Here is a 14,710-nt window from a genome sequence, read left to right on the forward strand (position 1 = left end):
TTTGGTTTTGTTTAAATGAATATCTGTATTCAATTAACTGAATGTGACAAAATTAAAAGGATAAAGATATTGATGATAACTTGTGCAAAGTGAAATCTCCCAAAGAGCAACGCTTTCACAGGGTGTGCACCTTTAGAAAGAAGGTGTAAGAGAGCTGTAATGACCAAATAAAGCAGGATTTATTTGTGCTGTAATGCATAGGAGAGAAGTGAAAAAAATCCTCTTCAGCCTGACCTCTGCAACACAACAGGGTTTGACTGTTCCTTTGAAAGAACAGCTGCATTAGAAGCCCTTCGAGAAGGAAATCATTCAAGAACAGATGAAATGGATTGATGCTAGAGCATTCTCTCATTATGTACCACCAGCACATCCCTCCACATGCAAAAACAGTGACTTCAGTTAGACATGGAACAGATTGTTCAGCTCATCTTCAGTAATAACATCATTTAGCTGCTAATGAATTTAAGAAAAAAGAAAAAACCTCTGATGTCTGTGCAGCACATCACCAGTAATTGTAAGAAATTATATGTACTGCACGAAAACAGCTATAGGAGCAGTAATAAGATCAGCCTTTTTTATCTAAAATGATGTTACAGATAAAGCTACATCACAGGCCTAGGCTCAGGCACTACAGACTGTCAGTCTACATCACTTTCACATATGTCTGTTATGTCAGCAGTTTCCCTCAGAGAGCTGTCTTCATATCTGAAGAATATTAATTTATTTTCAAGCCCTTATTAAAAGTACTGCAAGCCCTTATTAAGTGCACTATCAGCTCTTCTAACCAAACCTTTGGGTCTTCTGTAAAAGCTTCTGTTGTGGCAGGATATTCCCACTAAACTATTGAAAAGTAGAGTTTTCTATTTATTTTGGGCATCCTGTGCCTTCCATCCTGAAGATCACATCAGGAGCAGGGCTTGCTGTAAACCACAACAGACTGTACACATCCAGACCCTGCAGGCTTCAACTGCACTTCTGTGCCTCAGTTTTTGTGGGGAGTTTAAGACAACAGAAGTTGCCTTTGCAGCAGTTTTGTTACATGGGAGAGCTGTGTCCCCAGAGGACAGAAGTGAATTTGTTTGATGCTTAGAACACAAACCAGAGAAGGCACTCGGCATCAGCCATAAATCCCAAACCTTCACAAGAACACTGGATAACCTGCTAAGCCTCTCTGATCCCTCTTCCAAACCACAAGAACTATGAGCAGGATGTGCAAGTCATATGCTGTCTATATTAAGACCAACACAGGGTTTTGTTTACAGGAGCCAGGCTGGGAGATCTTTGCTCTGTAGATGCTCTTAAAAGCTTCATAACTTATTTATGAGGAGAAAAGAAGTAAAAGTTGTGCATTTACATCACATCCCTGCGTGTTTCCAAGAAAGGCCTAAGGGCAAGTACTTTCATTTCAGCCAGCATATAAAGCTTATTCTTTTGTGGTTTTATTTCCCAAGGTTGATTTTGTAAAATGAACCTGCTTGAATTTTAAAGAATGGATTCTAGTAGAAATATTTTTAAAGGTATGTTTAAAATGAGAGACATAAGGCAACAAGGTATGAGCAGTCTTGTTCTATGTAGCAGACTTTAAACTGTAATGGGAGGCCACCGAACAAAGACAAAAATTTGGTACTACTGGGATCAATCAACTCCCCTGTGCTGCCTCATTACCAGAGATTAAAAACCCCACAGATGACCTGAAGAATAAGAGCAAGGAAATCATGCCTACCCAGTCATTTTCTGATCACACCCTGAAATACTCTGAATTCTTACAGGCAATCTGCATTTGAGCTTTGAGGATACCTGAAGACATGCAGCAGTACGGAAACAAAACTGTAACTTAAATTCCCCTGTGCTTCAGGAAATACCTTCACAGGCCATACTTTTCTCTACAATATCCCCTTTCATATTTACATGAACACTTTTGCTATTCCTTCCCTTGTTTTCTTCTCAGGAATCTTCTATTCAATTGTCCTTTCCCTCTTGTTTTATTGCCAGTGCTCTTTCAAAAACGCAGCAACTGATAAAAATCTCTCTTCACTGCCCTCTTTTCTCAATGCATTTTGAGCCTGATTAGGAGTGTCTTATGAAAAAATTGTTGCATAACTGACAAGGATGAGTTTTACAGCTCATGGCTGTATTTAAGTTAGGTCTATCACAGAAGTTTAATTCTAAATTAGTAGGTCAGGCCAAAAAATATATCCCCCAATCAAAATCTAGAAGATAGAAAAAAGCTGATTCACACCTGAAGATAAGTGAAAAAATTCTACTACTAGGCACCGGAAATATCTTTTGATAACATACATTATCATTTCTAATATTTTGATTAGGAAACTAAACTGAAATTTACCTCAGTCAAAATAAAGACTATTTAGTAACTTGAAGGCATCCTATTAACAAATGAAAAAACCCTGTATGAATGAAAAGTTTCTTACTCTCTATATTACCTTCTATAGTCAGAAGGAAGTGTAGCTGATCCCTTACCAAACATGAGTCCACTAACTTCAATTAATTTGACCCATGAACATGAGCTACAACTTATTTCATTCTGCAAGCCTGTAAATGAAATTTGAATTTTAGACAATGAACTTTAGGAAGCCTATTCCCTGATTGTATCCAGCACATCACCACTGAAGCAGGGATTGGCTTCATTCTGTCACACACTTTCAAAAAACATGACTGTAGAGCACACAGCATCCAGTGTACAGTGCCTGGTTCAGCTGGAGCTACACAGAGAAATTCAGAAGTATTTCCTTATTCCAAAATTAAAGGACAGCACTTCATGTGAGTAACAGAGAAGGGGAATACCTGGACCAGAGAAGACAAACAGATTAATGGCACTGACAATGAAAAAAAAATTCTTGATATTGACGAGACAGGAAACACACCTAATATAGAATTTAGATCTAGATTGCAGAATTTAAAGTTTGATTCTAAGCAGTTTTCCCCCCCTTTTTTTTTCCCCAATTTATATTGCAGTTAATCCACATCTGTACCTGTTTTGTATGGCAGTCTTCTGTTAGAGGAATCTGCTTCTGGACATTGCACAGGAATCAGTCCAAAATGAACCATCAGGGCAACCAATGCCTTTCTCCAGTGGCCTCCCCTGACATTTGACCTGCCCTGCAGTCACCAGCTCCTGTGGCTAGTTAGAGCAGGAATTAGCATCTAGCTAAGATTTAGGGATTTAGGTCTAAGGTTTTGCCTAATTTCAATATGAACTTCTATGTTTTTCTTCCCTATTTCACTTTGTGAAAATTGGATCAAGCAGTTGAATGACATCGATCAGATATGGTAGGAGGACAACTGCAATTTCCAATGTCTTGGATCAAAGACCAACACTGGACTGAGAATCAAATGCCATGTCTAGATGGATGAAAGGGGATACCAGAAAAAAGTGATACAGGAGGGCACCAAACACAGAGCTCTACTTACAAACCAGTGAAAGTGCAGCTGCATTCTTAATCTGAGAGGAAACTTATCTATTTATCAAATTCAAAACACAAGGCTGCTGACAGCAGCACAGGGCTTGTAGAAGCTGCTCCCCACTGCCTTTCAAGCAGTCCAGTTGCATTTTCTATGTGGACAAATGCAAACCCTCACAATGGAGTAATGACTCTGAGTTTCTTCTCTGGAAAATATTAACCCTAAATAAAAACTGAACCTTCCAGTAGGCTAATACAACTCTAGAAATAAAAGGAAACTTCACAAGATTTTAGGAGGTGCTGAAACATTTGTTTTGAAGTTTTATTACAAAAATATATTTGCAAACATACAAAATTTTGGATGAAAAAAATGCTCATTCTTAAACATTTATGCAATAACTTAATAACTGCAAACATACATAGGTGCTATAAAACCCACACCATACCAAAAACGTTAATGATGCAGTATCTACATTTTTTGACTTACAATTATTCAGGTTTCCAGAAATCTTTCCTTGAAGCCCCCCCTTGCCCATGGTCTTCATATTGAAAGAACATGCAAATGGCTACAACTGGTGCATATGCAGAAGTGATAAAACTCAGAAATTACTAAAAGCACATAATGCACATAAAAGAACCTAACTAACCATATGCCCATACACTGAATAGATAAAAATAAATACACCACCAAATCAGAGATACTGCAATTTTTCCAACTGGAAGTGAAAGGAAGATATTGCATCTTAACATTTTTGTAACATTGCCAGACAAACATGAGGTGATACATATTGCACACATTCCTCTTGTTAAGATATGCTGTACAAAGCAACCCAAATACCTGGCAAAAAGGTGGCTGATTTGCTTAGAATACTTTTAAAAACCAAGAAGTCCCAAATTAAAGTTTGCTTTCCAAAACATTGCAGAAATTCTATCAGTGACTACACATGGCATAATGGATTTCAGAAATAAATCAAAATGAAGCAATTAGAAATGCAAGCAAAAGTGATACATCCAGCAGCGAGTGTTTAAATATTGAGATTTATACACAGAATTACACATTTTATATTAAATCAGGATGAATCACTTGAATTTTTATCACTCATTCTGCAAATCTTGTTTAATTTGGAAAGATATTCTCCTTCTAAAGTTAATAACTGTTAGGCACCTTTCATATAAACTTTGCATTGTTAAAATAACAGATAAAGTCTAACTACAAAACAGAATTTTGATTTTCCTGAACATTTCAGCAGCTGTAAGGTTTTAAAACTGTCTTTGATTAGGGAAAAAGTAAAAACCCAAACTCAAACCTAAAGTAACTTAATATGAGCCACAAAAAACATGCTTAGGTAATAATTTGAGGAGTGTAGTCTGAACTAATAACCTTTTGATTCCCAGAAAGAATAGATAAAATCCCCATTAAGCGAGCATTTAAAAAAATCAAAAAACCAACAACTTTAAAATGGTCACAATCATTTTCTGTGATGCCCCAAGGTAACTTGCTACACACTGGTTATGCCTACATGCAGATAACACAAATCAAGCACTTCAACGAGCTGGTCATTTCAAACTTATACAAAAAATTAAAAAAAAATAGGGAAAAAGGTTTTTAAATACAGAGTCCACATAAAAAAATCAGCTTTTACACTGTAATTGAGCTTGTGTTTTACAATGAGCTTTTAACTGAAGGAGTTGATCTGTTAGAGCCACTCCCTGGCACTTGTCACACCTCTGCACTGGGGGGGTTCCTGTGTCTGCTGGCCCCACGCAGAGGTTGGAACAAACACATGCTGTCAAGTTCAAGGTGTAGAGTTTGCTGTGGACACTGCAATTCTAACTCTGGTTCTCTGCCAGTTCATTTGGAAAGTTTGGGCAGGGAAGTAAACCATTAGCCTGTTGCTACAAGGACACTGCAAAACCAAAGTGAAGTAAGGATCTGCCAACTGCTTGTTTCCAGCTGCACAGGAACCCTCATAAGTTAAGGATATTGAAAGTATTATTACTTTTGTATATGGCTGAAGAACTCAAAATACAACTCCTTCCTATCATTTCTACAGATCTTTGGATATGACTGTGTTTAGCAAACAGTACCAACGTGCACTATCAGCTCCCAACATCTCTGTTCGTCCAAACCTTTATCAAATCTTTCACTGAAGAAAGCAGAAGCTGTTCATGAGAAGTTACAGACTCCATCTTTGTTAAATCTAGGTAAGGGCCACCCTCTATTTGGCATAGACTGTCCATTTTTGTTCAGAACTGCTCCCTGGCTTGTCCCTTTCAGTGAAACTTTTCCTAAAAAGCCCAACATAAAATCAGTTTAGACCTTGAATCTAACTTGAGTCTCACTGTTTATGTGCATACACAGCATTGTAACTCCAGAATTTATGGAAGAAGTTCCTATCTTCCTTAAGAAGTCTGAGTTTGTATTGCTGAATTTAGATGCTACCATTAAATCCAATATATTACTCGATGAATGCACATTAGCATCTTTCCCTGAATCTTGAACATTTTTCTAATAATATACTATATATTTTAATTGGAAACACTGAACTCAAAGGCTGAGAAGAGCTTTTCAGAAGGTGGGTAGTGCTAAACAAAATATATTTTCCACTAAAAAGCTAAGAAAAAAACCTACAATAGTTCAAATACATAAAAATATTTGAATGTATGTAAATATTTTTTGTATCTAAAACATCCTGATTTGTGAACAAGTCACAATTAAAGCTCAATTACTAGTTTCCAATGAAATGGCCATGCACCTTGACTATGTCAACATTAACTAATCCTTAGGAGATCTACACTTACATATATGTTGTAAGGAGCCAAACAATATTTTTCTTCATATTTCAATAGTGCTTGAGGGAAAAGAACGAAGCAGTGCATCACAACTCACTACAGATTATCTTTTTACTCAGTAGCCCAACACTTTTCTACTGAAAAAGCATCTTTTGAAACTACTATTGCTGGAAAATGTTGGGACCTGAACCCAGATTAATTACCTTTGCATGCCTTTAAGAAATAAATACAACCCATAGGTAAACCAACACAGCAGCATAAGAAAGTATAATTAAAACTTTTCTGATTTCAAATGGGAAAGGACCCAGTTAAATTCTTAGTGAATAGTGACTTACTAAATCACATATACAAAGCAGTAACAATTTAATTAGATTAGCTTCAGACTATGAAGTGTACACTAATTATTTGGGGAGAGGGCAACAGAAGAAAAGCATGCATTTGTTTCCCATCTGGATAGTTTTCAACACTGCAGTTCCAACACAACTGAGGAGTGAAAGCCTACTATGGTGTGGTCCATCCTTAAGCTAAAAGGAAACAAAATGTTTAAATTTTATCAAACACTGCTGAACAGGAAGAGAGTCTTCCAGTGGTGGTCTCCTAACTATAAATTTAAAATGAGAACTTCAACATGCAACTCCTTTGTTGCTTAAAAAAAAGTACAATCACCGAGGATTTTGCATATTTCAAATTTTGCCTCTTTAGAGAAAATGGTCTTACCAACTTGGGTGTTTTATGTCAGTAACACAAAACAGAAACAAATAAGATTAATGAAATATTGCAAGGATGAATTTACATGCATTAGCTAGACTGCCAATGAACTGAGCTAATCTCTTTGTCAGACTTTTTGTTAAAGATTTAGCTCCAATGGCCTGGCTTCCAGACCCTTTCCCTCCCCACACCTACCAGCTTAATCACAAGGCATTTTGCTCCCATTTTCCTTAGTCCTTCAAACTGGAACTAGGTTCCCACCACTGCATTTGGTTCTGGTGTGCTGTAGTGTATTATAATGTGCATTTGCTGGTTGAAATAGTTTTGAGTCTGTAATCCTTGAACAATGAATACAACCAGGAATGAGAGCCAGAGCAAACATTTCCACATTCACTTAATGCTAATGAGAGCTCAAATGCAACTTAAGTCCCCTCCCCAATAAAAAAAAGGTTTGCTGGTGATGATCACAGTGAAAACCTAGATCATTCTGAGAACATTACTTTCATAAGTATTTAAGGAATAATCGTTCCTAACAGGTTCAAATTCAAGACATTGAAAACTAAATATTCTTTTACAAAAATATTAGTTTTATAGATGAGGCATAGTTGTTTCTAAAATGAACATATTTTAAGTAGATTCAGCTTTAATTATAGCTTAATGTTGTCTGTACTCTTGGTGAGGACTTGCAAGTAGACTTCATGGATAGTGCTGAGAAAACGAGAATCATTCTGCAGGAAAAACAGAAACAAATGAGAAACATTAGTGAAAAGATACCAAAAAGAGTTTATTTTAATGTCACTTTAATTTAATGTCACTTTAGCTGTGATAAGGTTTCCTTGCAGCTGGCAAGGGAAGGAGCTGTGTGCCTGCACAAAAGGTGCTTTTGGAACACAGGCTGTGAACCATGAAGGGGCAGCAGCTGAAGGCATCACCAGGCACTGTGGACACTCAGACACACAGACAGGATCACTGTGTCAGCCTGGCCACATTTTGCTTCCCTCCAGAGCCCAAACCATAGTCTTAAGCACAAAGAATCCCATTCTGTGTACAGCTCCCAAATCAAGGCTGCCTGACTGTCAGATGTGATGCTGTTTGCCAGGCAGAGCAGCCGGAATGGGAATGCAAAGAATTCCCAAGTCAAAGCATGACTGGGAAGTGAATTGGTTTCACCTATGGACAATATTTACAGATATTTTTTGAGTCTAATTCCTTCAAATGACAAGTTACAAAACTGGTATATCATCAGTTAGCTTGAGAGTGTAACACTCTCTTGACAAGTCTGAACAGCAATTGGTATCCTGCTTAGAGTGCTGGGTGAGTGCTCCCATGCTGCAGGATGTGTCTATTTTGGTCTTCATTCAGCTCTCTCCCTGTAAAGACTGGAGACAAATATCCCTGTCAGATCTCTAAAATCACCACTCACAATATTAGCAGGTGAGCTCAGTTCCAAGATTAGTTTAAGTCTTTAATTAGAAAACCCATACACACCAGCAGAAGAAAAGGTTATGTAAAATGGAACAGATAAATCAGGCAACCTAATGATGGGATCTGGTAATGACCTTTTTGGTCCTAACAACTTGGTCACTGGGAAGAGGCTGTTTGTTATTTTTAGACTTGCATTTTGGGTATAACCTCTACTAACACCAGTATGGAGTGAGCAAGAGAATCCTGAGCTAAGAAATAACTGTTTGTCATTCATGGCAACTTCACCATGACATTAGAGGTCAAAATCATCTCCATGCACAGCTGCTCCCAACATCACAGATTTAATTAAACAGAACTTTTTAGTCCCTAAAAACAACAGAGCTAAAACTTTGCAACTTCCATTTCAAAGAAACACACTAAAAGTAAAGATGAGGAAAGGTTCTAGGGAACTGAAAACAGGAAATCTTTCCTTGAGGGGGAGTGGAACACTTAAAAAGACAGCAAAATCAACTCCCACCCCACACCAGCTTCTACTACTGCAAGTTGTCTACAAGAATTGTCTACAAATTCATATGGATGTGAAAGGACACACCAACCAAAAGGAGCAAGCTTACCAGCTTCTACTACTGCAAGTTATTCCTCACTTGTCTACAAATTCATAAGGATGTGAAAGGACACACCAACCAAAAGGAGCAAGCTGTGCCACACTCTGTGTACAGTGTGGAGTAATCTGCCCCTTCCAACAGAAAAACATCTTTTGTAATCTTTCAGGGCAAAAGGAGTTACAGGGGAACAGAATTTGTTAGTGCTGCCTTCTGTGCTTGGAACCCCATCCCTCAGAAACTGAGCTCTGCAGAGACACTACCTTTATTAGATGTATCAGTGCTTCTTGAAGCTGAGACCTACTGAGAACAGTAGGAGGTGTAGTCTGAATTTCTGCTGTTCCAAGTGTTAAAGGTGATGAAGAACTGGCTTTATTCTCCACTTCAGCAGCTTTTGTAGCTGATTGCTGAAACACACTTGGAGACAAGAGCACTGAAGGTGTTACTGTCGTCGTGGCTGTAACAAACTGTGGAGGGGCAACCTGTAAAAACAGAAAATTAATAAGCACTGTGTTCAGTAAGAGTGAATGGTGCTGTAAAGGAGAGATAAGCATAAAGTAAATGAAATCAATTGCAGCCACAATTATTCAGTCAGATATTGCAGAATAGCTGCTCTTAATCAAGGAATATCTACCTATGAAGATCAGTATTAGTACCAATAGTACTTCTCATTTTCAAAGCTGAAGAAGGTAGCAGCCTTAAACATTCTTGTATGCAGACCCCTTCCTACTCAGGTGATTGCTACCTTCCAGAATTTTTAGAAGAGAAGACACACAAGGAAAGTTGAGCTTTTCACCTAAGAAATCAAAGGAGCCTGTAGCTGTGTGCACATTATTCTTACTCAGAGTTTTCAGAAAGATCATCTTGCTTCCTGCACCCCCCACCACTTCCATGTCTCCCACAAATACTTTACTTCAAATTTGAAGTGCATCTCAAACATATTTAAAGAAACTGCTGAATTATAACTAAAGCACTGGAATACACGGAAATGTTCTGTTTTCCCTTGGGGAGACATAGGATGGAATTATATTGAGGACCATCTTCCCACGTCATCATTCCACAGATCTGTCTCCATTTCACTATAAAAATGCACATACTGCCTTTACCACTTTTTCTTTTAAACATAAATTGCACATTATATAAATTGCACAATTACATTTTCATCAACTGGACAAGAATAAACATCCTATTTGAGTAACTCTGCCATCTCCTGATAACTGCAATTGCTACTCAGGCTGATAATCTGTCTTGCTCAGGCTTCCAGGATGACCAATGTGATGAAAAAAAAAGAAAATAAATAAGCCCATCTCACTCCAAAGAAAAGCAACACTAAATATGATTTGTAAAGACATTTGATATGTCAGCAGAAAGAGCTCCCCTTGGATAACCAACAATCTTCAGAGAAAAAAGCCCTCCAAAGCCATCTACAGTTAATGTGTATAAAATAACATCAACAACAGCAGAACTAGAAAATTGATCTTCTTGTAGTCAAAACTGTGAAGACTCACAGCGTGGGATTTCAGCTGAAGACAATGTGTTTAAAGTGACAGTTTACTATACAACATGCACATGCTTCTTAAAATTCCCAAATCCATACAAAAATGCTTTGAATTAGGTAATTATTTACTAACTGGATCATGAACAGACTGTAGAGCTTATTTTATAGCAGCCCAGTAGCTAAAACAGCATCTTACTTCAAGTAGGGCCATTTTTTTGCCTTCACAATCAGATCTGGGCATGCTACTAAAGCTGCTTTCATGGAGAGCAAGTTTGACAAGAGTGAGGCAAGAAATCTGAAAAAGGAGTGGGTGCATAAGGGAAAAGCAGAAATAAAATACAGATGGTGTCCTAAAATTAATACATAACAAAAAGGTAATTAAAACCAGTTCTTGAACACTTGACTATTATCAAGTTATATTGTAACTATAACCTGAAACTTAATATTGGCATTATTTTAAACTGCTATCCAAGGCAGTTCTAAGAAGTTTAAACCTGCTTTTAGCTTGCTAGAATTTGCTATCGCAAATTTTGCAGTAGCAATTACTGGTTATTCTTTCTCTCCATCTTCAATTTTTTCTGCTTTGTATCAGTTCATAAGATACAAGGTTTCTCAAGAAAACTGAGACACAGCAAGGCAAGGATTGCATTTTAAGCCTCTGGGGTCATTAAGGTTGGGCCAAAGCTAATGTACCCTACTACAATATTATGGCATTAGTACTCCTGCTTGCAACATAGAAAATCCCAGTTCAAATGGTGCAAACTCAGTGCAGGGCTGCAAATCCAAAAATGTGTTTTCATTTCTGCATTAGAACCAACAGCAAGAGTGACTGCACAAGAGCTGTTGTATTGCATTGACAGCAACTCCCCCTTCCTCCAGCACTGTTTCATAACAGCTCCTTCAGTATGGCCAGTGGGCAGTGACTGTCTGAGATATCAACTGGGTGCTGCAGCTGGGTTTTTTCCCCCTAAGGAAACCCCTGAGACTGATTAGCAGAGGTACTTAGCCACTTACTTGACTTGCTTTAGACAAAGTTTTCGGCTGTGGAAATACTTCTGCTTCCTTGTTTTGTTGTACAGTCTGAGTTAAGGAAACATAAAAAAAGCAAAATTCACAGGTTACCATCCACAGCTCAGTTTCCAGAGGTAGTTCGCTATTTTTAAAAAAGCCACAAAAATGCAAATTTCCAGATTTTAGATACAATTCAATCAATTTTGTAAAACTGATATAGTCAATGGGAAGCTGGAAAAAGAGAAAAATCCAAACTGATGTTTTATGCTTTCAATATTATGACAAACCTATAAAGCCATATCTCAATGTAGCCCAAAGGTACCCATAGAAGAAGTGGGTCAAAACTGAAGGAGTACAAATCACTCAAAGCAAAATAATCAGAAAAAGGAAATTGTTAATTGTATTGTAGACTTCCACACATCACCTCTCATCACAGTGCTCAGCCTGCAACCTTCTTACCCTTCTCAGATCCCCAGCTCTGAGCAGTACTTTTCTAACACAAGATGCAATCTTTAGGACTTATTCACCCACTAACAGCAGCAGTTTGAAACACGTCTCCTCTAGAGACAGCTCTGTCACTGGCAGCAGATGCTAATGATACAAAACTAATGGAACTGGATTTCTAACTTAGCCATTCAATCAATACCACACAGTGCAAGTCCTCCATTATCTTCAAACAGCTAATATATAACAGCACAGTTTTCAAGGGAAAAAAACACATGTAGTCTAAAGCTTCATGGATATCAAAACCCACAGAATACCTGAAGGGGAGAGATTATCTTGCTGTTCAAGGCTGATGGCTTACTGTGAGATTCTTTGAAGCTTTCTGGTGTTGCAAGTTGGCCAACCGAGGCAGAGATGTTTGGTGTTAAGGGACTCTTAGTGAGAGACTGCTGCTGTGTTTGGTCATGCTGTGGGGTCAACCTGAGTTTCTGGAGAAGATCAACACTTGTATGAGATGCATTTGAGACAGTCCCTGTGTTTGCTGTAGTCAAGGGCGCTATGAGCTGGCTTTGGCCAGCCAAGAGATTCTGTGGAGCGTGGTTCACTTCAGATGGCGGCTGATTCACCAGTGGGGATATGGGCTTGGCAGCTTGCTGCATAACTTGCATTATACTGTTGCTTTGTTTGAGGCCAGGAAGCATCTGAGCAGGGGCAGCTTCCATTGTGGAGGCTGAACTAAGAACAGGGCTTAAACGAACTGAATAGCTTGAAGCGTTTTTCAGCTCAGGCTGGGAAACTGCAGCTGGAGCTTTTATCATAGGTGTCAAACAGTCCTGCTGGCTGGCACCGGGCTTCACGCTCGGACTTTCACATTTCCCCAGGGATTGCTGCATGACTGGTGACTGGTCAAAGGAAAAAGGCAAAAGCAAACTGTGCTGCTCTCTGGCAGATGCCTCTGTCTGCAGCTTCTCCATTCTCTCTGGATTGGGATAGGGAGCTGCAGGCTGTTCCTTTTGGACAGAGGTTCCAAACAGTTCCTCCAAAGTCAGATGCTTCTGCCTTGACTGAAATGGCTAAAAAGAAAGGAGAAGAAAAATGCAGTTTAGAACTAGACACAGCACTGTGCAGCTCACATAGTCTATTACATTTTCAAGGAAGTTAGGAGAGACAACTAGGTCAAATGCATGTAGAATACAGTTTGGATACCAAAAGTGCCCTATTCATAGGAATTTTAGAATTAATTTAATTTAATTAGTGTTTAATGAGGAACATCCTGGCTCTGTATGGCTTTTCCTTATGGCCATCTCAGGACAGTCTCTGCAGTAGCAGTCAGGAAGGGGGATGGCTATGGATTCTGTCAGGAACATGGCACCTGCCATCATCCATCAGCCCTAACTACACAAGGCACTTTAGGGAAGTGGAGGGAAAAACATACATGTTGAAAAAATCCTTACAGAATTTACAGAATTGGAAATAGTTAAAAATGCTCTAAAATTATGGGGAGAAGTGGAGGGAAAAACATATGTGTTGAAAAAATTCCTCACAGAATTTACAGAATTGGAAATAGTTAAAAATGCTCTAAAATTATGGGGAAGGAACAGAAAATACCGAAGCTGCACAACTGAACTAGCAATACAGGTCTAGACAGTTTTCCTAGCCCATGTGCAGTAGATGTTACAATAGGTAAGAGAATTTCTATAAACCTAAATATGTATCTCCTTGAAAAGTATGTTATATGTACACAGTTACATCTACCAGCCCTTTAGTCTCTCCCAAAAAATACATCTAGCCTACACCACTGATATTGCTAGAAAAATATGGCTTTCAGAATATAATATTTTGCTGAAAATATTTTAAAATGTATTTCAGTAAAGAGAAAAGAAACAGCTATAAAAACCAGTAATCTCAAAATTTTCCTTTTTTTTTTGAGGTTGCACAGGACCAGAAGTTATGTAAAACAGCTGGACTGAAATACAACATTCTGTTCAGAAGACTGAATGGCCTGAAGCACAATTCCAGTGTATTCTGATGGTATGTCTAAACAAAGATGTTACTTCACAATGACAACCACTGCACCATGACATTGCTCTGCTGGCTCTGATTTCCCCAGCACAGAGAACAGGGCAGCACAGCAGCACAGGTGCCACAAATAGCCCAACAAGAACCCCTTGAGCATGAAGTCACACTATCTTTTACCCAGGTTCCTCATCTCTACTGTCACTGTTATTCAATTTTAGTTAGTTAAAAGACAGGCACCCTTTCATTTTGGGGCTGGGACATTCTATAGTCTATAAATCTTCTTAGTTATGTTAGGAATATTTTCCTAGAAAGTTGTTCTTACTTTTTTCCACCAATTCTACTGTTCTGGAGATCTGTCCTTCAACCATGAAGATTCCATTAAGAGAAAAATCACTGTTCCAGATCATTTCAAACTCAGCTGTTCACTTCTGTATGATTAATTGACCAGCCTTCCTTTATTAATACATTACAGTAGCCAAGTAATAAACTGAAATCTCTACCATGCCCTGATCCAAGTCAGACTGGATAGTCTCAAACATCAAGTTACTTTCCAGCATGGAGTACAAAACACCTCTTTTGCTTGTCTGGCTGAGGTGCACCTTGAGCATTTCATTAACCCAGTGTGTTTATGAAGACCTTTATCACAAGGGACTGCATAAAGGCCACAAGATCACTTTCTTTCACAGAAATAGAATGCTGCTGCTGCTCAGAGGGTTTCTCCAGAAATGATTTCAGATAAGTTAAGCTTTGTAGTCCCAGCTCTGCTTATTCATGGTTCAGTACCAGTGGTC

The 14,710-nt window shown here is 38.4% G+C and overlaps 1 protein-coding gene across 3 annotated transcripts in view; it reads right to left on the reverse strand.

The window, feature by feature from the left end:
• Positions 1-3,707: 3,707 nt before the first annotated feature.
• Positions 3,708-14,710, reverse strand: part of DCP1A (decapping mRNA 1A) — a 32,552-nt gene continuing 21,549 nt past the window's right edge. For 2 of the 3 annotated variants that reach the window (XM_039734353.1, XM_039734352.1), the window contains exons 7-10: positions 12,218-12,973; positions 11,460-11,525; positions 9,211-9,429; positions 3,708-7,648 (exon numbers count right to left, since the gene is read on the reverse strand). In XM_039734353.1, coding sequence (XP_039590287.1) covers positions 7,568-7,648; positions 9,211-9,429; positions 11,460-11,525; positions 12,218-12,973 — 1,122 coding nt within the window. In that variant the 3' untranslated portion in view covers positions 3,708-7,567. The remainder of the gene's footprint in view (positions 7,649-9,210; positions 9,430-11,459; positions 11,526-12,217; positions 12,974-14,710) is intronic. The other variant, XM_039734354.1, reaches the window with a different exon arrangement.

Source organism: Passer montanus, unplaced genomic scaffold (assembly GCF_014805655.1).
Source record: "Passer montanus isolate IOZ18808 unplaced genomic scaffold, ASM1480565v1 scaffold9, whole genome shotgun sequence".
Lineage (NCBI taxonomy): Eukaryota > Metazoa > Chordata > Aves > Passeriformes > Passeridae > Passer > Passer montanus.